General features: G+C 35.1%; 1 protein-coding gene across 2 annotated transcripts in view; it reads left to right on the forward strand.

The window, feature by feature from the left end:
* The window catches only part of COL4A5 (collagen type IV alpha 5 chain), a 220,644-nt gene that overhangs the window by 56,892 nt on the left and 137,852 nt on the right, over window positions 1-25,900 (forward strand). For both annotated transcript variants that reach the window (XM_073227300.1, XM_017674621.3), the window contains one exon: window positions 24,083-24,142. In XM_073227300.1, the coding sequence (XP_073083401.1) occupies window positions 24,083-24,142 (60 nt within the window). The remainder of the gene's footprint in view (window positions 1-24,082; window positions 24,143-25,900) is intronic.

Consider the following 25,900-nt stretch of genomic DNA (forward strand, 5'->3'; position numbering starts at 1 on the left):
TTTTTAAGAATTCTACTTTGACCTATAGGTTATTTAGAAGTATTTTGTTTCATTCCAAACATTTGGGGGATTTTCTCAATATCTTTGTATTTCTGATTTCTATTTAATTGTACTATGTTCAGATAACATACTTCATATGATATTCTTTTAAATTTATAATGATTTTTATGGCCCAGAATATGTTATGTCTTGGTGAATGTACCATGTACACTTGAGAAAAATATGCATCCTGCTGTTGGATGGAATATTCTATATATATCAAGTTGGTTAACAGTATTGTTCAGGTCATCATGAAGAAATTCTTACTGACTTCTTCATTTTGTCCTGTCAATTACTGACAGAAGACTGATGAAATCTCAAAGTAAAATTGTGAATTTGCCTGTTTGTCCTTTCATTTCTATCAGGTTTTGCTTCATGTGTTTTGAAGCTCTGTTGTTAGTTGCATACACAATTAAATTTTGTTATATTCTCTTGGATAATTGTTCCCTTTATTACTCTGTAATGTTCTTTTTATCTCTAATAATATCTCTTATTCTGGAGACTGTCAAAAATTACTATCACTAACCACAACTTTCTTCATTTTTTCTTTTTTAAATAAAAAGCTTTATTGAGCTGTAATCCATACATTTAAAATACAAGTCAATGTTTTTTAGTATATTCACAGATTGTTGTATAATCATATCCACAGTCCAATTTTGGAATATTTCCTTGTCCCATAAAGAAGCCCCATATGTACTAACAGTAACTCCCTGTGCTCTCCTAATCCTCCAGATCTAGGCAACCACTAATCTACTTGTCTTCATAATTTGCCTGTTCTGGACATTTCATGTAAATGGAATCATACAAAATTTGGTCTTTTGTGAAATTTTTTTTTTCATTTGACAGAATGTTTACAAGGTTCACTCATGTTGTGACATGAATCAGTACTTCATTTCATCACTGAATCGTATTCTACTTTATGGGTACACTACATTTTGTTTGTTAGTTCATCAGTTGATAGACATTTGGTTGTTTCCTGATTTTGGCTATTATAAATAATGCTAATATAAACATTTGTGTCAAAGTTTTTGTTCAGATGTATGTTTTCATTTATCCTTGTCATATACCTAGAAGTAGAATTTCTGAGTGATATATCACTCAGTGTTTAATTATTTGGAGGACTAACATTTTGTGTTCTAAAGTGACAGAATCATTTTATATTCCCACCAGATAGCCTGGTGGAGTTCCTGCAGATGGCTGTTAGAAAGTGTAAGCTTCTCTATGTTCATAGCTTCTGAAAGCTTCACACTTACGCTAGTCCATGCATGGCTTTTAGCAATTAGTTAAAATTTATTATTTAATCCTCCTACCTGCTTATATGGCATTCAGTGTTATCTTCCCCAGGTAAGCAAATGCTCTGGTGTGTTTCTGTCTAGAGGTTTGGGCTCATCATTTGCCCTGTGATCTCTGTTATCTGTGATAGGTCCAAGAAAAGTTGTTAATCTGCAACTTGCTTAGCTTTTTCCTTTCTTTTTTTCTAATTGAAATATCATTGATACACAATCTTATATTGGTTTCAAGTATACAACACAAGTGGTTCAACAGTTACCCATATTATAAATCCTCACCCCCACTAGTTACTATCTGTCAAAATAGGGAGATGTTACAGAATTATTGGCTATATTCTCCATGCTATACTACCATCCCTGTGACCAACTTATATTATGATTGAGAATTTTTGTGCCCTTTTATCCCCCTCACCCTCCCTATCTACCCCCTCCCTCATGGTAACCACCAGTTATTCTCAGTATCTCTGAGTCTACTGCTATTTTGTTCATTCTGTTTTGTTTTGTTTTTATATTCCACAAATAAGTGAAATCATATGGTATTTGTCTTTCTCTGCCTGGTTTATTTCACTTAGCATAATATTGTCTAGGTCCATCCATGTTGTTGCAAATGGGAGGACTGCTTTTCTTTATATGGCTGAGTAATATTTCATTGTATATATCACTTTTTTATTGAAGTATCATTGATATACAATCTTTTGTTGGTTTTAAACAAAGAACACAGTGGTTCAACAGTTACCCATATTATAAATCCTTATCTCCTCTAGTGCATTTACTATATATCAATGTAGAAAGATGTTACAGAATTACTTACTATATTCTCCATGCTGTACTACTGTCCTCATGATCAATTTATATTGTGATTGTGAATTACTGTGCCCCTTTACACTCCTCCCCCTTGGTTACCATGGGTCACTTGTCGGTGTCTATTAGTCTATAGCTGTTTTTTTCCTTCTGTTTTGCTTCATTTTTATATTCCACAAATAAGTGAAATCATATGGTATTTGTCATTGTCTGCCTGGCTTATTTCACTGAGCATAATACTCTGTAGATCTATCCATGTTGTTGCAAATGGTAGGATTTCTTTTCTTTTTGTGTCTGAATAATATTCCATTGTGTATATGTGCCACATTTTCTTTATCCATTCATCTTTTGATGGACATTTAAGTTGCTTCCATATCTTGGCTATTGCAAATACTGTGGTGATAAATATAGGGGTGCATGTATCTTTTTGAATTTTTTTGGATTTTAGGATTATTTGCTCTAGTTCATTCAAAAATGCCATTTTTTGTTTTCTTTGAGTAAATTCTTAGGAGCGGAATTACTAGGTCAAGTGGTATTTCTATTTTTAGTTTTTTGAAGAACCTTCATATTGCTTTCCACAGCAGTTGTACCAATTTACATTCCCACCAACAGTGTAGAAGGGTTCCCATTTCTCTGCGTCCTCACCAGCAGTTGTTACTTCTTGTCTTTTGGATGTTGGCCATCCTAACTCGTGTAAGATAATATCTCATTGCAGTTTTAATTTGCATTTCACTGATGATTAGTGATGTGGAACATCTTTTCATGTGCCTGTTGGCCATTTGTATTTCTTCTTTGGAGAACTTACCTTCCTGCCAGCAGGCAGTAGGGAGGCCTCAGGCATGTTAATGCATTTTTACACTGGCACAGAGCCCCAGAGTTGGACTTACTGGTTGTTAAATGTGCTTAGAACAAAGGTTTTGACTACTTCATAAGAAACATTCCAGACATATTTATACTCAGCACAACTCTGAAGTCTTTATTCTTATTATCATGACACTGTAGTTTTTTTGCTTGTTTCGTTTATCTGTGATGTTAGTACTTTTCCAAGACCACGTTAAAACAAATAACTACAGATAAGTTCAACTTGTGCTAATCTCTTTACATTATGGAACGACTTTACTGCAATCCTAAGAAAGATGTTGAAACTCAGGATATGTCTGTACAGGCCTGGTAGAATGGAAAGCATTAGTGCTGTCAATAGCCAGTCCATAAAAATCTTCTTGCCACAGTCAAGGTCTGTCTTCTCAATTTTCTTGTCCCAGTGAAGTCATAGCTGTGGTTAACTCATTTATCTTAGAGTAAATAGTTTTAAATAATGCTGGAAGTTTTAATAATATCCAGAAATAAATTATAAATTATAATTTATAATCCAGTGGTTTTATTGTTTTACTCATGTTTATCATCCCATCATTCTGGGCCACTAATTTTTGTTGGAAGTTTTGGATATTTTTCTTCCAGAGTTAGTAGTAAAAGGAATGGCATTTGGAGGCAAAAGACAAAAACTTTAGGGAGCCAACATGACTGAATTCTAATTTCATCCACCCACATTTCACCACTTTATCTTTCAGCATATTGTGTTAAACATCTTGCTGGAATTAAAGTCACTATGCCATTCCATTTCCTGTATCTAAAAAACTTGTCTTATTTCACCTCGTATTTATGTATCAACTTTTCTGTATTTCCGGTAATTCTTTTCTTTTTAACAATACTGAAAATTTTCCAATTTGAGTCATCTAAACATCTTTACTACTTTCCATACATTACAGTTTTTACTAACAGTGGTTATGAGAAAGCTTCCATTAGCTTAATGCATAATTTATTTGAACCTGGAAACATAATATATATTCAGTAGTTGTTGTATTGCCTGTCCTTAGATAGTGTCTTAACTCCTTTCCAGTTTGAAGACCACCTTTCTGGTTGAAGATGAAGGAACCCAAATGTTCCCAAATACCAGATCAACCACTGCTCTGTTTGCTACTCTAATTTTTCTAAGCATTTTGCCCTATGAACTTCCGTTCCCTTTAGGTTTTTAGTTTTACTGTGATTGTTCTTACAGATTTATGCTACTCATTTGTGCCTTCAATTACTTTCCCCTTTTTCCATGTTTTCACGTTTTAAAACCTAATTCAGTCAGTGTTCCCTGTGTTGTACCTCTGCTTTATTCACACATCTCTATTTTCTTTCTCATTAAGTTCTCATGGTTGCATGATAGAATTTTACTTTTTAGAATTACCCATAATCATTATTCTGTTAGAATCTTTGTTCATGAAATCACAGTTGTAATTCTGAACTTACAAAAATCTGCTTTTCAGCTTATAGGGTATGCAGTTGACTGTGTTCAGTTTTCTCTTCCATTATTATTAACAACCCCAATCTGACATTACAGTTTTTCATCCTTAGATTTTTTTTATTGCCAAATGTCAATCAAATCAACTGTGTTCCTCAGGTTTAAAATACAGAATGCTTTTGTTGGCAGTAATTTGATTTCAACCATCTTCTCAAGATTATGAATCTTCCCAATTTTTTAGACACATTTGGTTCTTAGCCTTGGGTACATATTACTTTTAATTGGTCTGGATTGGGGATAAAGCAATCATATTTAGGACTACTATTGTAGTGAAACAGAAAGATGTACAGAACTTTTTCTGTTCCCCAAGTAATGAGGAGACTTATTTGTTTATTCATTATCATATTGTTAATATTTCCTCTTATATCAGAAGATAGTTTTTTCCACCTGCTCTTCCTTATTCTTTTTTTCTTGGTTTTCTATCTTGTCTCAGAATGAGTTATTCTCTAGAAGAATAACTCTTTGCACTCATAGCCTTAACATATCTTGCAATAACCATCTAATTGTCACTATTTTTGTTTTCTAGATCATCTTTATTCAATAGAAATATAGTATATAATGGATCACATGTAATTGAAAATTTCTAAAAGTGGCATTTAAAAAGCATAAAAAAACAGGTGAAAATAACTTTAGTAACATGTTATTTAACTCACTATATTTAAAATATAATTTCAACATGTAATCAATATATAATTTATTAAGAGATATTTATACTCTTTGAGAGCTGGTGTATATTTTACATTTTTAGCACATCTCAGTTCGGACTAGCCACATTTCAAGTGTTCAGTAAGCACATATGGCTAGTGGTTACTGTATTGGACAGAGCAGGTCCAAATGAATAATTTTAGGTACTATTTTCCCTTAAAATCTGCTATAGAAAATGCTTGTTGACTGTTTTTTGTCATAATTTCTTCCTAACTAGAATTAACCCTTTATCTTTTCTTAGAGTACTTTGTTTATACTTTCGTCATAGCATTTTAATTTCCTACTGTTTTTATTATATTACAGTAACTGATTTGCTTGTATATTTCTTCAACTAAATTGCCAGGTCTCTGAAGGCAGATTCTGTGTGTGCCATATTCATCTTTGTGCCATCTTTCTACATCCCCAGCAGTTCTTATTGCTTTTTGAGATAGCAAAGCATGCAATAAATGTTTATGGAATTGAATTGTGTACAACCCATCTCTTGATGTGCTTACATATTGCAGAGGGTTAGTAACTAATATGTGGTCAGTATTCCCTCCAGAATAAAGAAACATTCCATTTTCAGAAACCTAGCCACAAGCCAAGGTAACATACATTCTGTTCCAATTTTGTCTACTTGCATATGTTTAGCTCTTGTTCTACCAGATGTACCATTAGAATTTCTGTTTATGATTTTCTGGTATGCAGTATTTATTTCATTCTTTTTGTTTCAAATCCAGTGTTGCCTTGAATTATATTTGTAGATAACTAGCCAGGTTGACTTTGATTTCTAAAATCATTTTGCCAGTTAATGTATGGCTCTTAATGCTTTTCACCAAGCACTCTAGTATTCACTAGAATTGGGCTGGTGATAGACATCAGTTATAATCCCATGGTAACAAGCCTGATTAAATAGCAAGTTGCCAGGTTGTTGCTATTTTTATTAAAATGAAAGCTCATTGATTGACTCTATGTATATAAGGTATATCATGGACTCTTCTTGCCTGTAAAGAATTTTCCATCTTCATCACTTAGCTCTGTTTGTCAAATAATCTTTTTCTTACCTATACTTCCACCAGCCCCTATAGGGCAAGACTAAGCAAAGGATAGATTTTTGTCATTACAAGAGCATAAAATGACAGTAGATTTTGATTAGCATATAAATTTAAGCTGCTTTGGAAATAATTGTTCTGTTTGAGTGACAGTACTATTGAAATAGTACTGCCAGATTTAATATTAGAGGAGGCTTGTAAGATTTCTAAATATTCAGCCTATTGCACGTTGCTGGAGCTACTGTAATTTGGGAGGGACCATGGAGATGATAGTAAACTATTTTCCATCTTTGAGATGTGATTTTATATAATCAGTATCTCATAATCAAGAACATTATTAAGAAGGCATTTTTTTCCCCATGTTGATCTTAAGTGAAACAGCCAGAATGGAAGCATTCCTGCTTTTTTTGATTGTACTAAAGTAGGGTTTTCCTGATTTCTGCACATGTTGTGAAATACCATGGGGGCTTTCATGCAGAAAACTTGCCTCACTGAAAGTGGTTGTAGGGTTTCCTGCTCTGCTACCTGTGAAATAAAGATCCTATTAATTCCTCCTATGATGAATACCAGGTGTTGAGATGATCAGCCAGTAATTCTGTTAGAATTACACAGGAAATGTTGGGTGTCTTAGTGTAGGGCAAAAAATAGTTTCTTATTCTTACCTTCCTGCCAGCAGGCAGTAGGGAGGCCTCAGGCATGTTAATGCATTTTTACACTGGCACAGAGCCCCAGAGTTGGACTTACTGGTTGTTAAATGTGCTTAGAACAAAGGTTTTGACTACTTCATAAGAAACATTCCAGACATATTTATACTCAGCACAACTCTGAAGTCTTTATTCTTATTATCATGACACTGTAGTTTTTTTGCTTGTTTCGTTTATCTGTGATGTTAGTACTTTTCCAAGGCCACGTTAAAACAAATAACTACAGATAAGTTCAACTTGTGCTAATCTCTTTACATTATGGAACGACTTTACTGCAATCCTAAGAAAGATGTTGAAACTCAGGATATGTCTGTACAGGCCTGGTAGAATGGAAAGCATTAGTGCTGTCAATAGCCAGTCCATAAAAATCTTCTTGCCACAGTCAAGGTCTGTCTTCTCAATTTTCTTGTCCCAGTGAAGTCATAGCTGTGGTTAACTCATTTATCTTAGAGTAAATAGTTTTAAATAATGCTGGAAGTTTTAATAATATCCAGAAATAAATTATAATTTATAATCCAGTGGTTTTATTGTTTTACTCATGTTTATCATCCCATCATTCTGGGCCACTAATTTTTGTTGGAAGTTTTGGATATTTTTCTTCCAGAGTTAGTAGTAAAAGGAATGGCATTTGGAGGCAAAAGACAAAAATTTTAGTTCAAGTGTCAGCTTACTGTGTAGTACTAAATCAAGTCATTTAATCTCTCTCAACCTTAGTTTTTGCATCTGAAAACATAGATAAATATACCTGCATACATCACAGCATTATTACTGAGAGGACCAAATACAGTATGTCATATCATTTGTAAATTATAAAGAGCATACAAATGCTGGTTATTGTTTTTATTGTTTTGCAAACCTTTTATTCCAAAATCTGTAATACATCTATCCTGTGCATATACTCCCTTAATGGCAGGATAGACATGACAGTATCACTTGAGATGTATATTCATTTTATTACTGAAAATGTATATATTACCAGATTTTCTTACCAAGGTTTCATCTTAGAAATGAATAATAATCATTACAACAGAAGCAATTTATCTACAAGCACTGCCCAGATCCCCCTTCCCCAAACTAAGGTAATTGCTTTCAGTTTAAGTAGGTGTGGGGTAAATGGCTGAATTTTCAGAATCTCCTGCCTAGCCTTACCATTTACATATCAATGGATGTTTCAGAGCCTGTAGTCTATCCGGAGCAAGAGGTGGAGATAAAATGTCCATTCCCTCTTCCCCTCCATTCCTGGTATGTAATTGGTTTGGCATTTGCTAGTCACCAAGGACCTGCCCATGGTGTTCCTCCCGGGATGTTGGGGGGAAGGAAAGCATGAGCCGCAGCTGGAGGAGATGGATGCAGCTTGGGCCTGGCTAGCAACTGTAAGAAATAAAAGCGTTTCTCCCAGTCTGCCCTTTCCCTTGACTTTCTTTGGTTTCACTGGATTTATAACAAACACCCATCTGTCCTCATGGGTGCAATATTTGGGCAGGCTGCTTCTATAGATGGTGGGGAAATACCCTTGGACCCCCACCTAGGGGTGGTGTTGATTCATCTGGGGAGCCCCCTGTGGATGGTGGGGATTCACCTGGAGATTCCTCCAGTGGGGATGTGGTCTGGAGTAGTGTTCCTAGAGGAGTTGACCCCACCCCAGAACTGGGGAAGATGGATATGCCAGAGGCAGTGGAGTTGGCTCTCTGCGAAATCACGGACTACTTAGGGGAACCGAGTGGCCATGAGGCAGCAGGAAAAGTGGGGTGGTTGTTTCTCACAGAATTAGAAAGAGTTACTAATGAGAAAGATGCCTTTCGGTGGCAAGTGTCAGAACAGGGAGATGAGATGTGGGGTGCTCTAAAAAGGGAACCAAAGTAATTGAAAACTGAGCTCACACTGCTGAGAGACATGCTACTGGCATGGGTGTGGGCAGCAGAAAAGAGCGGGCTGCAAGAGGCTGTGGGGGAGGTGAAGGAACGGGTGTGCCTTCAGCTCTGGAAATGGTAGAGGAGACGTCAGGGGAGGATGAGAGGGTGGGGCCAAGGGCAGAATGGTTGCCAAGGCCACCACCTGAGGCACCAGCCCTTCTCATATTGAAAGCCTGCCCAGTTGTAGTTAAGAAAATAAAGACACAGCAACCATAGGTTCCTCAGGGGAAAGAGCAGCCCCTCCCCAGGTTGTGGAATACTCCATGCTCCCCCACTATACCCAGGCCAAGATGGTGGGTTTGAACACACAGTTTCAGCAGAAGCCTTTGGCAACCTCTGCCCACATGGCTCTTGTGTCTTTGGGATTTAGGAGTAGAGGACATTTTTCTGTCTGGGTCAGAAATGGGTAAACTGGCTTCCCTGATGACTTACCCCTCTCTCCAGCAGAGGTTACAAAATACCCATTAGACTCCAGGGAATCATGTACTTTTGGATTGGCTGACAGCAGCCCTCAGGGCAGTTTGGCCTAATCAGGGTGATTTACCATACTTCCCCATGAGCTGGCAAATGTATACATAGCTCCAGCAGGTTTTATAGGAGTTGGGCATGAAAAATATCGTCTATAATATGGACCCTCAGGGCTCTAATGCGGAGTTGTTCACTGTGGGAATGAGAAACCTGGTGCTCCATACAGCTCCCCCATACTCCTTTGGGTCCCTAGTGACTATTCTTGTCCCCCATGTAGGGCAACCTGTAAGTGAGGTTACTCATACTATAGCAGATCTGGGGAAGGTTGAAACAGTAAAAGCGCAGAAAATGTAGTCTGCTACAGAGAGTAGAGGTCCAAAGGGCTCTGTGAAGGTCTCAAGGACCCAGATGTGGGTTGATTTGATAAAGGTGGGGACAGGGAAAGAAAAATTTGATGGATAGCCCAATAGAATCTTGTGAGAGCTATGGCATCAATTAAAGCCAAATAATCAGTTTCAGCTACTGAGGTCCAAGACACAGAAGCCGGAGGCAAAGCCCCATGTCTGGCCTGTGTGCCTGCAGGACTTCCTGGGGGAGAGTACCCAGACCCTGTCTTGGTTTCTGCCCCCACTGGAAGGTGATTGGGTATTGTAGTTTGGGAGGGTTGTCAAGGCCCTCACCTTGGGGGATGTGGTGGGGACAGGAGGTTACATGTAGAACTAGCAATTCATTGGTCCCCAGTGAATGTACATACAATGTGTCCTGGTGCTGGTGGATCCAGGAACTGAATATTCTTTGATTCATGGCAACCCTGAGCGGGTTCCCAGGACCCCTGCTGTGATAGATGGCTATGGGGGTAAGGCAATTAGAGTGAAGAAAACCCAAATCTCATTGGGGATAGGGAATTTACCCCCAAAGGAGTATACTGTATATATTTCTCCCATCCCTGAATATATTTTGGGGGTGCATATCCTGCAGGGCCTGTGTTACAGACCACTGCAGATGAATTCAGACTGAGTGTACATGTGGTAAAGGCAGTTCTGAGGGGACATGCTAAGCACCCACCTGTAGCTCTACCTGTACCTTGGAGGGTGACAAATACTAAGCAGTATAAATTGCCTGGGGGTGCACAAGTAAATTGGAGAAACTCTACAGGAGCTGGAGAAGGTGGGCATCATACAGCCCATTCACAGTCCTTTTAGTTTGCCAGTCTGGCCAGTGAAAAAGCCAGATGGCTCCTGGTGTATGACCGTGGATGACAGAGAACTGAATAAATGACAACCCCTCTAAATGCTGCTTTCCCCTCTATAGCAGCCCTTATGGACACCCTCAGTCATGAACTAGGGACATATCATTATGTTGTGGACCTTGTTAATGCTTTCTTCTCTATTGACATAGCACAGAAAAGTCAGAAACAGTTTGCCTTCACTTGGGAAGGACGGCAATGGACTTTGGCCATCCTTCCATAGGAATACCTCCACAGCCCCACCATCTGTCATGGACTTGTAGCCCAGGACTTAGCAGCATGGGAGAAACCACCAGTGGTGTGGCTGTACCATTATATTGATAGACGTAGCTCCCGGGGGGAAGGGTGTTCCCTGCCCAGAGTAAGCCCCGATAAATCCGATAAAACCAAAGTAAGTCAAGGGAAAGGGCTGGCTGGGAGAAAGACTTCTATTTCTTACAATCATAGCCAGGCCTGGCTCCATCCATCTCTTCTGGCTATGGCTCATGCTCTCCTTACCCGACCTACACCTTCTGGGTGGAACTCCATGGGCAGGTCCTTGGTGACTGGCAAATGCCAGACCAATTATATACCAGGAATGGAGGGGAAGAGAGAATGGCTGTTTTATCTTCACCCTTTGTCCGAGATCACTGGAGGCTCTGAAACATTCATTGATATGTAAATGACTAAGGCTAAGTGGGAGATTCTGGAAATTCTGCTGTTTACCTCTCAGTAGGGAAATAGTTTCTTATGCTGCTTATACTATAGCTTTTAAAAAACAATATTAAGTGATTCATTTGGTTAATCTCATTTTAATATGATTTTAATCTTCCTTGAGTTCCTACTGTTGACTTTTCTTTGTAAGGGATTTAAGCAGGTTAAATCTCTTACTGCAGTTAAGTGTCACAAACATTAGTACTATGGGCTGCCTTAAGAGTTCATCATTGGAGGTGTTCACTGGGTGAGGCTGGTTGGTTAGGAATGTTTTAACTGGGTATCATAGATCATATATAGCTCAGGAATGGAGAGCTTCTAATTTTGCTATGTTATGATACTTAGCTGTGTTTATTTTCAAATTTAGACCATGAACATGCTTGTGTATACTTACTTTCTTCAAATTAGTGCTTGTTCCACTTAACTTTGGGAATTCTTGCTACAGAAAAATCTATTAGAGTAGCATGTAAAATAATATATTTTGTGTGTGTTACTAGTTTTCTAATAAGTTTGCTTATTTCTGTAATTCCCCTTTTTAGGTTATAAAAATTGTTCTTGGGAGATAAGAATTTAATAATCTACATACATCCCATATTAATTTGCACAGAGCCAAACTCAATAAGAACATCTAGAATTTAATTTATGGTCTCTAGTACCTAAAATTGGGGAAAAAGTTGCTTTTGACTAAAGTAGCTTACACTTGGTTTCTTTCCTATCTGCCAATCACAGAATCTACTCTTAACAAATGCCATTCTGATTTAAGGTAATTTTCTAATGTAAAAATTCCATGTACACAAATGCCATGAAAAGCATCTGGTAACCTAGTTATTTAAAAAGCTTCCCATTTCACTTATTTCCAAATGGTATCCAAAAGTACTTGGAGACAAAAAAAATCTGCCTGAAACAGGCATAGCTTCCCCGCCATAAATGTAAAATCACTAAGGCTAATCTGAATAGCTTGTCTGTGGATTTTTAAGGTTAAAGTACTTTTGGTAATGAATTATTTGGTAATTTGTCCAGACTAAATACTAGAATAGCTCCATTGTCTGATAACTACTCTCTTTAAATCTTTGGGCTTACTTTGATCAATGTTAGTTTATGAGCATCATTAAGAACTGGCCTATTTCTGCTTGGTAACCTTTCTTAGGCCTCTCACCTCATTTCCCCAGCCTTCTTCCATTTCATGGGGAAAAAAAGGATCTTGAAAACTACATGAGCCTATCTTTATTCTTTAGTTAACATAAAAATTGTAGTGATTTTAATCAAGGAAAATCATTATCTGTGTTAGTATTGGTGAATTATATGTTCTAGTCATCATATCATATTTTAATGAGTCTCCTCCTATTTTAGTCCTGGGTTTGTAGAAAGTGGCAGCTGCAGCTTTGGTTAAAAGGCTTTCAAACTGATTAATGTGTTCATCTATAATTTGATTTTTAAGAAATACTTTTATGATAGTGAGAAGAAAATGTTTCTTTTTCATAGAAAATCTGGCAAAATATCTTGGCTTTTCCTCAAAACTTGAAAGTAAATGGAAATCAGGTTGAAATATTGGAAAAGTCAAGAAACTGATTCTAGCTTGGGCTCTGTCACTGACTGGCCTTCCATTTCTTCATGTTTAAAGGCAAAGGGGTGGATTAGGTAATTTCTAAGACCTCTTTCACCTCTGTTAATGTTCTTTTATGATAACATTTATTAGGAAGAAATAGCAAGATCTGTTTATAGATTTTGATAGGATATCAAATAAAGGGATGTAACAAAAGATACGTAAAACTTTTAGCCATGGACTATTAAAGAGTGGTGAATCCATGCCCCCAAAAGTGGAGGTTTTATATTAAGAGTAACCAGGTCAAAGATGACTTCTGTTTGAAATGTTAAAGTAATATCCTCTAAGAGTTTATGAGACTCATACGAGTAGCCAATGCCTAATATGGGATAGTATTATATTGTATGTATATGATTTAAAAAGTACAATGAACGGTAAAAAACATCAATTTTTTTCTCATTCCTTTTGACTTCATAGATCAGTTCCTTAAGGACAAAAACTTGTTAGTCTACTTTGTGTTAAGATAGATGATGTGCTCTTTCTGCTACCACCTTACCTCTCTTCTTCCATCTACCCCCAACATATCATTGCTGTTTTCAGATAAATCAATAAGCAATGTTTACATTATTTTGAATATGTATTATGATTTTCTTGCTTATTGTAGAGCCAGGGAAATGTTTGTGATTAGTTTTCTTTTTTTGTGCTGATCTTTCTTCAGAGTCTGTAATTATATTTCTTCTATTCTTATACTGTATTTCTCATACTCTGATTTTTTTTTAAAGCTTCATCACATCTAGTTCTCTTACTTTTTTCCTGGGAGACTACTCTAGGAACACCATTGTAAGTGGTCTCTTTTTTATTTTCTGATTTTGACAATTATGTATAAAATTATAATTCACCTTAGTATATTGAATTTATACTCAGCAACTTTGCTAAAATTTTATTAATTTTAATTTCTTGGTATATTATTTTTAATATTCTATCTGTCCAATCATATCATCTGTGAATGACATTTTTGTTTCTTCTTTTCCAAACTTTTTCTTTCCTTTTGACAACAGGTAGGGTCTAAGTTAAATCTGAAGTGACACAGCTTTGTCATATTTTATTTAGGATTTCTACATCTGTATTCCTTAGTAAGATTGACCTGTAATTTTCCTTTCATACTCAGTCCTATTTAGGTTCAGTATCAAGTTCATGTTAGCTTTATTCTTCCTCTTCTGTTTTCTGGAAGAGTTTGATTAGATTTAAATTATTTGTTATAACTTGATTGAATTATGGTCAGAGATCATGTTCTATATGAATTCTGTTCTTTGAAATTTGCTTAGACTAACCTTAAAGTCCAATATGGCCAGTTTTTATGAATATCCAGGGTATACCTGATAGAAATATGTATTCTTCCCTTGATGGGTACACTGTTTTATGTATGTTCATTAGAACAAGTTTGTAATCATGTTCAAATCTTTGTACATCTATACAAATTATTTTGTTACATGTTCTATCAGTAGTCAGAGATATGTTTAAAATTTGCAATTATGATTGTGGATTTATTTCTCCATGTAGATCTAGTACTTATAACTGTATATATTTTAGGATGTGTTAGTACATACAAATGTAGGTGTCTTTTTAAGGTGTATTTTTTGTGATCTAAGCCTTTTATTCTGAAGGTACCCTTTTTTATCTTTTGTGATGCTTTTTGCCTTAAAGTCTGTTTTGTCTGAAATTAACATAGCTATACCAGTTTTCTTTATTATTTGTATAACTTTTTCATCTCTCATTTGAACTTTTCCATGTAACCTATGTTTTTGATGTCTCTGATAAATAGCATACATGTTGTGATTTGCCCTTTTTTGCAGTTTGAGTATACTTGTCTCATAAGTATTTTTAACAATGCACTTACCCACCTGTTTACAATATGTTCAAAAAATTATAAAGAACATATAATGAATACCAGTATTTTCCCCTCTAGATTCAACAATTTTTAGCATTTTTCCATTATGTATTATATTTTTGTTTCTTCTGCTCTAGTGTGTATGTGTGCATGTGCTTAATGATTACGTATTTGTGTATGTGTGTGTGTGTGTGTGTGCATACACTTCTTTTCTGATAAGCCATTTAAAAGTAATTTGCAGATATCATGACACCTTATATGCCTAAATACCTCAGCATACATCATGCCTCACCAAAGGAAAAGGACATTATACTACATAAACATATAATTTACACACTTAAAATAATTAATGGTGATTTTAAAAATGTAATCTAGAATTCAAAACCTAGTTAGATGTCCCTAATGATGCTAAAAAGTCTTTTGTAGCTGTTGAGGTACTGCACTTGTTTATTTTCTTAAGTTTTTAAAAATCGGGAATGAGTGGAAAGAAAATTTTTTATGAATCTCTGTGAAGAACAGTTCTATTGCTTGCTTTTCTTTATATAGGACACACTTGCCTGTTTTCTTAATATGTCTCATAATCTTTTGTTGAAACCTGAACATTTTAGATAATATACTGTAGCCAGTCTGAATATTGATCCTCCTCCTCCTCTTCAGGGCTTGTTGTTTGCTTATTTGTTTAATGAGTTTGCTGGATTATTAGTGAAGTCTGTCTGCCCCACATCGAGCAGCCTCTGATGTTACTACTACCCAAAGGTTGTAGCCTTGGACATGTTCACAGTCATCTTAGTATGACAATGAATTTATCAGGGTTCTCTTTGTCTCTTTTCCTGCTCTCTCTGTTGAGTTGAAACTGCCTCTGTAGGTATCTCACCCAGCTGTAAGCCTTCACTAATGGACTGTGAATGGCTTTTTTGTTTTTGACAATATCCTTGGGCACAAATGGCTGTTCTGATCCAATTAAGTTTAGGCTTCTTTCAGGAGAAAGTTTTAAGGCCAGTCTTTGAGATTTGTTCTAATCACAGGATGTCTCTTTTTACCAGTCTTCTCCATTTCTCTCTGGTAAACTTGTGACTAATCTATGGTTTGGCTTCTTGTTCTCATAGAGCTACCTGTCTCCTATTAATTGCTTGCCACCAAAATTTTCACTGTTTTGGGGAGTACCATTAAGCTTGAACTTCCCTACACTCTGTCTCAAGTAAAGTCAGGTGCCTTAAGGAGACCTTCAGAGCTCCTGTCACCCAGTGCTCTAGAACTGGGGACAGGAGCTCTGGCCCACTTCTTTTGGAGTGACACTGTGATTTTGAGCACGGCATTAGGAAAGACAGTAACATCTGGTCTTCTCAGCTTGTTTTCTGCTAGCATCAAACTGTGCTCTGTGAGTGAGCTGGAGTTAGAGCCGTAGAGCCCTGTATTCTCAGCTTGTCATGGCTGGAGCTTTTGTATTGAGTTGGGGCTGTGTGGAAGACAAGAGCCTAAGAACTCTTGGCTATTTTTGCTTGAAGAGCTTCTGCAAGTGATGCAAATAGAACTGGGCAAGGGGGGTGAGAGAAATGGTGGTATCTGTTCCTCCCAGTAAGATACCATAATGCTCTCAAGTGGGAGTTGGAGGGAGAAGGAGCTCTGGGTTCAGTCTACTCCCACTTTGTACGAAGCTTTTGTCAAACTGAGTAGGGTAGGGGGAGAGGAAGGCAGTGAGTCATAGCCAAAATGCCATAGATCTTTACTATTCATACTAAGATTTAGTAAATTTTGTTGAATAAGTCTCTTCATTTGCTGTAGGTTCTTACAGCAATATTCAGAGACTTAAATTTCATTTTTTCTAAGTTTCACCAGTTGTTGTTGTTGTTTTGCTAGGAAGGTGGCCTACAAGTAGTCATTGACAAAGTCATTTCTCCCATGGCATGGCATTGACTTTTTGACAAATCCATGCCAGTTGTCTTTATAATGTACCACATTCCAAATTTGTTTATTTCCTTGTGCTATGTCATTTATACTTATTATAGTTACCATAATTATTGATATATTTATTTTATTTGTCCTGCCATTTCTAAGGTGGCACTTTCTGTTTCTGTCTCTGTTTTGTCTACTTTTGGATTTATTAAATATTGTCCCCCTCCACTAGTTTAGAATTAACACCTCACTTACCTTCTTTTAAGTTTTACCATAGAAATGAGAATACCTGGGTTGTATGCTTATCTTATCAAAGTCTAAAGTAATTAATATTTATAACTGTTTTCTACCCAAATGCAAGGACCTAGAATACTTTAACTTCACTCATCGTCTCCTGACTTACACTGTATTATCACTGTGTTTTTCTTTTAGTTCTATATATTTTTTCTCAACTCCGTTCTATATTTTTGAACCCTACAGCTATTTTTATAATTGTTTTATAGTTAGTATTTATTTAAATTAATCCACAAATTTACCACTTTTTTTTCTTCATTCCTTTTGGTATTTTTGACCTTCTATTTCCTTTTCATTTCCTTTCACATAAAGGAGAACATATTTAAAAGACTTGAATTTTCTTTTATGAGGTGTTGCTGGAGGCATACTTTCTCAGTTTTTGTTTGTCTGAAAATATCTGTGTTTTTATGTTGTTCTTGAAAGATATTTTAACTGGTTAAAAAATTAGATGGATGCTTTTCCCTTACCATATTAGAGATGTCATCCCACAGTCTTCTAGTTTCCATTGTACTTCTAAGAACTAATCTATAGATTAATTGTCACACTTCTGAAGGTAATCTGTCTTATCTTTCTTGATACTTTTGCCTTGTCTTTGATTTTATGTTCCAAGGTTACACTATTTTCCATCTAGTTTGGGTTTTTATTTTTCTTTGATTGGATCTGTTAGACTTCTAGAATCACAAATACCTTTAATTATTTATTGAAAACTCTCCGTCATTATCTCTTAACTATTGCCTGTGTCCCATTCTCACTCTCAACTCTTCTTCTGTAAGCCTAATTACCTATATGTTATGCTTCCTTATTCTTTCTTCCATGCCTTATCTACTATTTCACACTGTCCATACATTTTGTCTCTATACTATAATTTCTTTTCATTTTGCCAAGTGTTTTAACTTTACTAATTCTCTCTTCATCTGTATCTAGTCTGCTGTGAAGCCCAGCCACTGAGTTTTAGATTTGATAGTTATTTCTAGAATTTATATGTTATTTCAATTCAATGATAATTCTTTTTACAATTTCCTGATCCCCTTATGTTCAAGTTTTTAAAAATGTCTTTCATAATTGTAAAAAAAATTTATTATGTATTTTGTGTCTACTAATTCCAATATCTGAAATCTTTGCTAAGTAGTTTCTACTGTCAGATATTTCCCTCAGTTTTTGCTTATGGTATTTCATTTTCTTGTATGCTTAGCAATTTTTGATGGATATCTTATTTTCCATTCAAAAGAACTTTTTGGAATTGTTTGATGTTTCCTGTGAAGATATATTCTTCTACATAGGGTTTGTATGTATTTCTGCCTCGCCTCTGGAAGATCAAAGCAGTTTGAGTCCACTCTAAATAAATTTGCAGTTTGGATTTGCTAATTTGGATTGCAAATCTGTATGAGGGCCAGTTTATAGTAATAGTATCTCAAGGAATTTTTTCCCCTATACTTCTCTGATGAGAGCCAAGATTTTTTCTTTTCTTAAAATTCCCTCGGGATGGGATTGTGGGGTACTTTTATATTTGATACACCCTTATACTAAAGTTATAAAACAAGAACCTCAAATTGTCTATTTGGTAAATGCCCTTAGGGCAAAAGTAGTCATTGGTCACTTTTCTGGGGTTCTCCCCTCTAGCGTTTGGCCTGATAAATTCTATTATTTCCTTTAGATGCTTTTAAGATATTTTTTCTATTTTTTCAAGCATTTTTAGTTTTTTTTTTTAAGCAGGCATATCAGTTTGGATACTGAACTAGTCACATTATTAGAATATTTCTTTTTCCTCAATGCCATTATTTTGTAGTACATATATCTTGAAATATCTGAATCAGAATCATCTGGAGATGTTTTATTAAAATGTCAGATTCTGGTACCAATCTAAGGCTTACTAAAACAGAATGTCTAGGATGGGGTCTGAGTATCTGAATTTTTGTGAGGTTCTTTAAGCGATCCTAATGCATACAGAATATTGCTTTAATTTGTACTTTTACATCTCATATCTGGTATTTTTTTATTGTAGGAACCTGAGATACAAATTTATTGTTTTCCACACTTGTTCTAGCACCATATGTTGAACAATCATTATTTTCACATCTTTTTGGTGTGCCAAATTTTATCATATAGCAAATGTGTGTGTGTGTGTGTGTGTGTGTGTGTGTGTGTACATCTGTTTCTAGTCTTTCTATTTTGGTTCATTAAACTTTGTATTCTTTGGGCAATACCATACAATTTTAATTATTATAGCTTTATGATGTTTTATTACATGATAATAAAAAACTTTACTTTTTAAATTATTTTCTCCTGTACTAAAAAATGTGAAACATTGCTATAGTTGCATCGTTTTCTTGCTTTAACAATCTAAAGTGGCCTTGTAGAATTAACTAGATTTTCCTTAAAGAGGTGAAAGATCTGTACTGTGAAAATAATAAAACACTGAGGAAATAAATTGAAGGAGACACAAATCAATGGAAATCTATCCCATGCTCATGGATAGAAAGAATTAATATTGCCAAAATGGCGATCTTGCCCAAAGCAATTTATACTTTCAGTGCAATCCCTATCAAAATACTGGTGACATTTTTCAACTGGGGCAAATAATCCTAAAATTTATATGGAACCACAAAGTGTGCTGAATAGCCAAAGCAATTTTGAGAAAGAAGAACAAAGCTGGGGGGGTATCATTCTCCCTGACTTCAAGCTATACCATGAAGAGGTTTAGAACAGTATGGTACTGGCAGAAGAACAGACACATAGATCAGTGGAACAGAAGACAGAGCCCAGAAATAAACCCAATTATATATGATAATTAATATATGACAAAGGAGGCAGGAATGTACAATAGGGATGACAGTCTCTTCAACAACTGGTGTCGGGAAAACTGGATAGCTACATGCAAGAGAATGAAACTGGATTACTCTCTAACCCCATACACAAAAGTAAACTTGAAATGGATTAAAGACCTAATATAAGATATGAGACCATAAAACCCTTAAAAGAAAGCATAGGCAAAAATCTCTTGAACATAAGCACGAGTAATTTTTTTTTTAGATATGTCTTCCTGGGCAAAGGAAACAAAAGCAAAATTGAACAAGTGAGACTACATCAAATTAAAAAACTCCTCTACAGCAAAGGAAACAATCAACAAATTGAAAAGGCAACCTGTAGTATGGGAGAATATATCCACAAGTGATATATCCAATAAGGGGCTAACATCTAAAATACATAAGCAAGTCATATACCTCAACACCAAATAACTCAATTAAAAAATGGGTAGAGGACCTGAATAGACAGTTTTCCAAAGAAGACATACAGATGGCTAACAGGCACATGAAAAGATGTTCCACATTACAAATCATCAGGCAAATGCAAATCAAAACCATAATGTTATACCACCTCACACCAGTTAGAATGGCTGCTATCCAAAAGGCAAAAATTAACAAGTGTTGGCAAAGATGTGGAGAAAAAGGAACCCTCCTACATTGTTGGTGGGAAGGTAAATTGGTACAGCCACAATGAAAAGCAGTATGCAGGGTCCTCAAAAAGCTAACAATAGAAATCTCATATGACCCAGTAACTCTACTTCTAGGAATATACCTGAGGAAAACAAAATTTCTGATTCAAAAAGATATATGCACCCCTATGTTTATTGCCACATTATTTATAATAGCCAAGATATGGAAGCAACCAAAATGTCCATCAAAAGATGAATGGATAAAGAACATGTAGTACCTACATACAATAGAATATTATTCAGCTATAAAAAAGAAAGAAATCTTTCCATTTGCAACAACATGGATGGGCCTAAAGGGTATTAAGCTCAGTGAAATAAGCCAGGCGAGAAAGACAAATACCATATGATTTTGCTTATAAATGGAATCTAAGAGCAAGCAAACAGAACAGCAATAGTCTCATAGACCCTGACAAGTGGCTGGTGATTACCATGGGGCAAAGGTTGGATGGGTACATGAAATAGGTGAAAATATCAAATCACATTATAAATTAGTCATGGGAATGAAAGTACAGCATAGAGAATATAGTAAATAGTTCTGTAACATCTTTCTATGATGACAGATGGTAACTACACTAGTCGGGGTGAGCATCTAACTGTTGAATCACTATGTTGTATACTTGAAACCAATATAACATTATGTATCAACTATACTTCAATTAAGAAGAAGCTAAAAGAAAGAATTAAATAGTCTTTCCACAGTTTTGAAAGGATTTTTTTAGCCTTCTCTTCTACTGTAATTTTTTCATATGGACTTAAGAAGTTCTTTATACCAAGGCATTTAATGTTTGTTTTACCTGATACTTTGCCCACAAAAATTTTGTGTTTTAATCTTAGTGCTTAGTGTAACCACTTTCCCTCTAGATAGCTTTCTGCCCATCTTTCAAAATTGAAGTCAAATTATTTACCTCTTCTACAGAGCTGTTATGAACACTTCCAGGTTCAAGGGAACGCTCTTATCTTCCGTAGCAATTATTGACTGTACCACTCATTTTTACTTGGTAGAGTCTACTGAATCACAGAATGTAAAAGCTGAAAGCTACTAAAGAGACCATACATTTCTCTGTCATTTTACCAAAGAGAAAACTGAGCCCCAGAGTATATGAATGGCTTGTCCATCATCTCCTAATGATTCAGTTTTTGAGATAAACTCAGGATGTGTTTCTTGTATGTTAGAGTTATTTCTGTTACCATTGTCAGCTATTTCATTATTCCATTGTATTTATATTTTATTTTAATTTTTTAGGCATAGGTTGTTTTATTTTTTACTAGATTGGAAGTTCTTTAAAGGCAGCACTCATGTCTACACATTTTTTGATATAACTCATAGCCCTAGTATTGTGCTATGGACTTACTGGGCACCTAATCAATATTAATTGATGTTGGTAAAAAAACAAGTTGTTCCATTAACCAGCCCATTAACCAGCCTTCAAATTAGGGTATTTCTTTTTGCCATCACTGTTATAACTGTATGGAAAGTGGCATCTAGTGGTTGGTGTGTATATTACAATTACCTTTTTTTAAACCCCTGTGTATCATAATTACCATAACTTAGGTAGAATAAATAGGATATAAATTACAATTTTTAATTGAATTCAAACAGATTTTCTGTAATCACTAAATGTTTTAAGTAGTTACCTCTCTAAAGTATAACTACTTGTTAAGTAATAAAGAAGTACAAAAAGTGAAATTACTAATTTTTAAGAAAAAGTATGTAAAATTATTTCAAAATGATATGCAAGAGTATTTAAGGTTTTATTTGCTTATAAATCATATTAAGGGTTGTAGGATATTGTTGAATACTGAAAAGTCAGAAATACAATTATAAAGAAAAGTCGTATCTTCTCTATATTAATGAAATCCTATTAAGGTATACTTTGAATTATTCCCAGGACTTTATATTTTAAAAAGGAATAACTCTTAATGAAAGATGAAAATAGAAAGCTATACCATCTTTTACTTGCAACAAAAAACTATACACATATATTTACACATAAAATGCATGCATATGTTTCAAAGTCAAATGCTAATTATTCTTAGATTTACAGCCATTTTGGATTATCACTATCTTACATTAATGCATGTAATTGAGTGTCGATAATATGCATGATTTAATTCAGTGAGTATGACCACTGACAGTTCTTATCTTATAAATCAGTATTTTCTAAAATTTCTAAATTGTACTTTGGAATCTAGAATTCATGTCTGCACAAAACACTATTACATATCTTAAATTAACCTCTGTTCCTGAAACATTGTAATGTCATTTTTGTGTATGGTATTATCCTTGCCATTCAGGATGGGTATTCTGTCTTTGTATCTATCTGCACCTAACATAATATAGTGGCTGGCAATAAGTATTTATTGAATTAGTTATATATGTCAGAAGGAGCTGTGTCTTATTCATCTTTAATGCCTAAGTTTTCTGGCCTCTAATAATGCTTAATTCGAATTTGATGAGTTAGTAAGTCTGAGTAAGTCTATATAACCTGTAACATAGTTGACGAATACTACTAAAACCAGTATATAAGCTAATCGCCTATGTATAATAAATAATGGCTGCATACCAGACTCAATTAGAAATGTCAAGAGCACATCTTTTACTGGAACTGCCTCTTGCAATGTGAGAGATGACCCCTAATATCAAGTGATTGTTGTTTGCTCTTAAAATGAGGAAAAGGAGTTACAGTATGAGGGTGGCTTCTAGTTGCAGCAGAGTGGGCTAGGAATTCTGACTAAAGAGTGAGGCCAGTAATTTGATAAGGATTGGAGAAAGTACTCTGATAGTGATTAGAGGAAAGGAAATCATAGAATGTTGGTAAGGAAGTTAAGATACTTTCTAAGTCATAGGCTCCCAGGGTTGAGCATTGATAAACATTATTTGGTATTTACATCACATAAAAATACTTCTTTTTTGATAAGAAACATACCATCATATTGTACATAAATGATGAGCTAGCTACATATGTTAAACTAATTACTATTTGCTTTTCTAAGCAGTTCAGCTTCATACCAGAGAAAAGGATAGTTGTGGGTGGCAGAAGTTCTCTACTGTCTTCTTATATAGGCTCTTACTTTCGAGAAGGATATTTTTCTGGCTTCAAGACCTCAATTTCTAATATGAGTGAATGAACTTGTAGCAATTTAGAACCTCCAGGATATGGGAACAGCATGTGTCATAAAGCTTGGAGCTGTTATAGACTGAGCTGCTAGTGATAAGAAAATGGGAACAAAGAAAAGGAAGGTGGTGTTAAAGGTAGTATTAGGTATTTTATGCTCTGTGATTGCTTATGAATGCAGAGAAGCAAGAGATTTCAAGTGGCAGGCATCCTTGGCTAGTTGCCCAGATCATTGCTATTACAGATTGAGAGATAATTTTTTACAAGTGATATTAGGGGAAGAAAAGGACTTCCTAAGAGGTTGGACAAGTGGCAAATCATAGGAAAATTATCTGAACCTCTTTTTGACTTTTAACATCTTTTTAAAAATATATTTTTTACCTTAAAATTATAAAAAATTGCATTTGCTCACTGTGAAAAGTTCAAACAAATGTATACAATAAAAGGTGAAAGTTTCCCCAGAGGTAATCATTGTTTGCAATTTGGTATATATCCTTTCAGATGCTTTTCTAGTATTTGTTTTACAACTTTGGACTGTTGAATTCTTAGAGCTGTAAGTTACAGTCTGGTTTTTAGGTTCATATTTAATAATTTTCCTCCCTCTTTTTTTTCTTTATAGGCTTGCTATGGCTGTTCTCAAGGGTCAAAGTGTGACTGTAGTGGTATAAAAGGAGAAAAGGTAAGATCTGAAAAGGGCCTTCAAAAACTTAGTGAAATACTATAATTAGCAATCACAATATAGGTAGGTCACAGAGAAGGCAGTACAGCACAGAGGAGACAAGTAATGATTCTGTAGCATCTTAGTACGTTGATAGACAGTAACTGCAATCGGGGGGTAAGGACTTGATAATATTGGTGAGTGTTGAAACCACATGTTGTTCATGTGAAACCCTCATAAGATTGTTTATCAATCATACTTTAATTTAAAAAAACAGTGAAATAGCGTTTTTGTTTTGCTTTTATCTTTTAAACAGGGTTCTACCTCAGCATATAGGTAAATAAAATGAAATCTATACTGCTTACTTTAGATAGCTGTAAGGATTAGAATATATCTCAGAGATCAACAAATATTTTCTATGAAAGGCCATATAGTAAATATTTTAATATTTTTTCACTGTGAAAAGTTCAAACAAATGTATACAATAAAAGGTGAAGGTCAGCAAACATTTTCTATGAAAGGTCATATAGTAAATATTTTAGGCTTTGTGAGCTACATAATATCTCTGGCACATATTTTTCTCTCTTTTTAAAAATAACCCTTTAAGAGTGTAAAAAAATCTCAGCTCTTATATTATATAAAACAGGCTTCTGACTGCATTTGGCCTGAGAGCTCTAGTTTGCCAACCTTTGATCAACCTTGTTGAAATCACTGACTTAATAGAGAAAAGAAGGGAAAAACACTTAACAAGGACCCAAGCTTTTATCAGGCTACTTATTTGTGCTAGCTACCATGCTAGGCAATTTCATGTATTTTTATCTAGTTCATCTAAGTTAATAATTAGTGAATCTCTCTCTGTTTTTATCTCCCTTTTCCCACAGCAGCACTCCTATTATATAGATATAATTATTACAAGATAGGTATTTGTGTAGATTAAGTAACATAAACCTAACCATTATGAGTCAGGGACTGACATTGAAAATAGAATATTAAAAAGGAATAGAGAATGGTGGCCTACAGAGAGTCCTACTAGGAGAAAGGGGATCATACTCTAGTCTCTACTCTTGGAGGCTCAATAAATATTTTTGAATGAACAGTGAATGTTTACTAATTATATATGAAAAATATTGAGATAGTATCTCAAAAGCATATTCAATTTAGTTATATAAAAGGCCCACTAGCATATTAAAGGTGTTTAGAAATCTTGGAGTAAAGAAACCTATTTGTTTTGTAATGCTATATTTCCAAGCTCCATTTGACCATGTTTCTACTTTCCTCCTGACAGAACATCTATTGTAGGCTTTAGATTTGTGGTTACCAAAGGTCCAAGGGCAGCTTCCTTACTATCTAACAGTCTGTGTTAATTCTCTTATTACGCTATTTCAAACACAATCTAAAGGTTCTTACCCCCTTCTTCTTCTTCCTCCTCCACTCTTTATATATTAGGTGTCATATTCTGTACTCTTTGTGTATCCCTTGACTAACTTTATGAATAGTTGATTTAATTTTGCATTTACCTATTAATTAATTAGTCTACTTCCTTTACTGTGGTTTTATTTTCACTGTTACAGCTATTTAGCCTTAGGAGCACTTCCATCTAGAGCAGTCCCTCCAAAATACACTGTAGAGACAGTTTGTGGAGGTAAATTCCCTCAACTTTTTCTTATCTGGAAATTGTTTAATCCTTGTCTCAAATGTAAATGATAATCTTGCCGGATAGAGTATTCTTAGTTTGAGGCCCTTCTGTTTCATTGCACTAAATATATAATGTCACTCCCT

Source organism: Manis javanica, chromosome X (assembly GCF_040802235.1).
Source record: "Manis javanica isolate MJ-LG chromosome X, MJ_LKY, whole genome shotgun sequence".
NCBI lineage: Eukaryota > Metazoa > Chordata > Mammalia > Pholidota > Manidae > Manis > Manis javanica.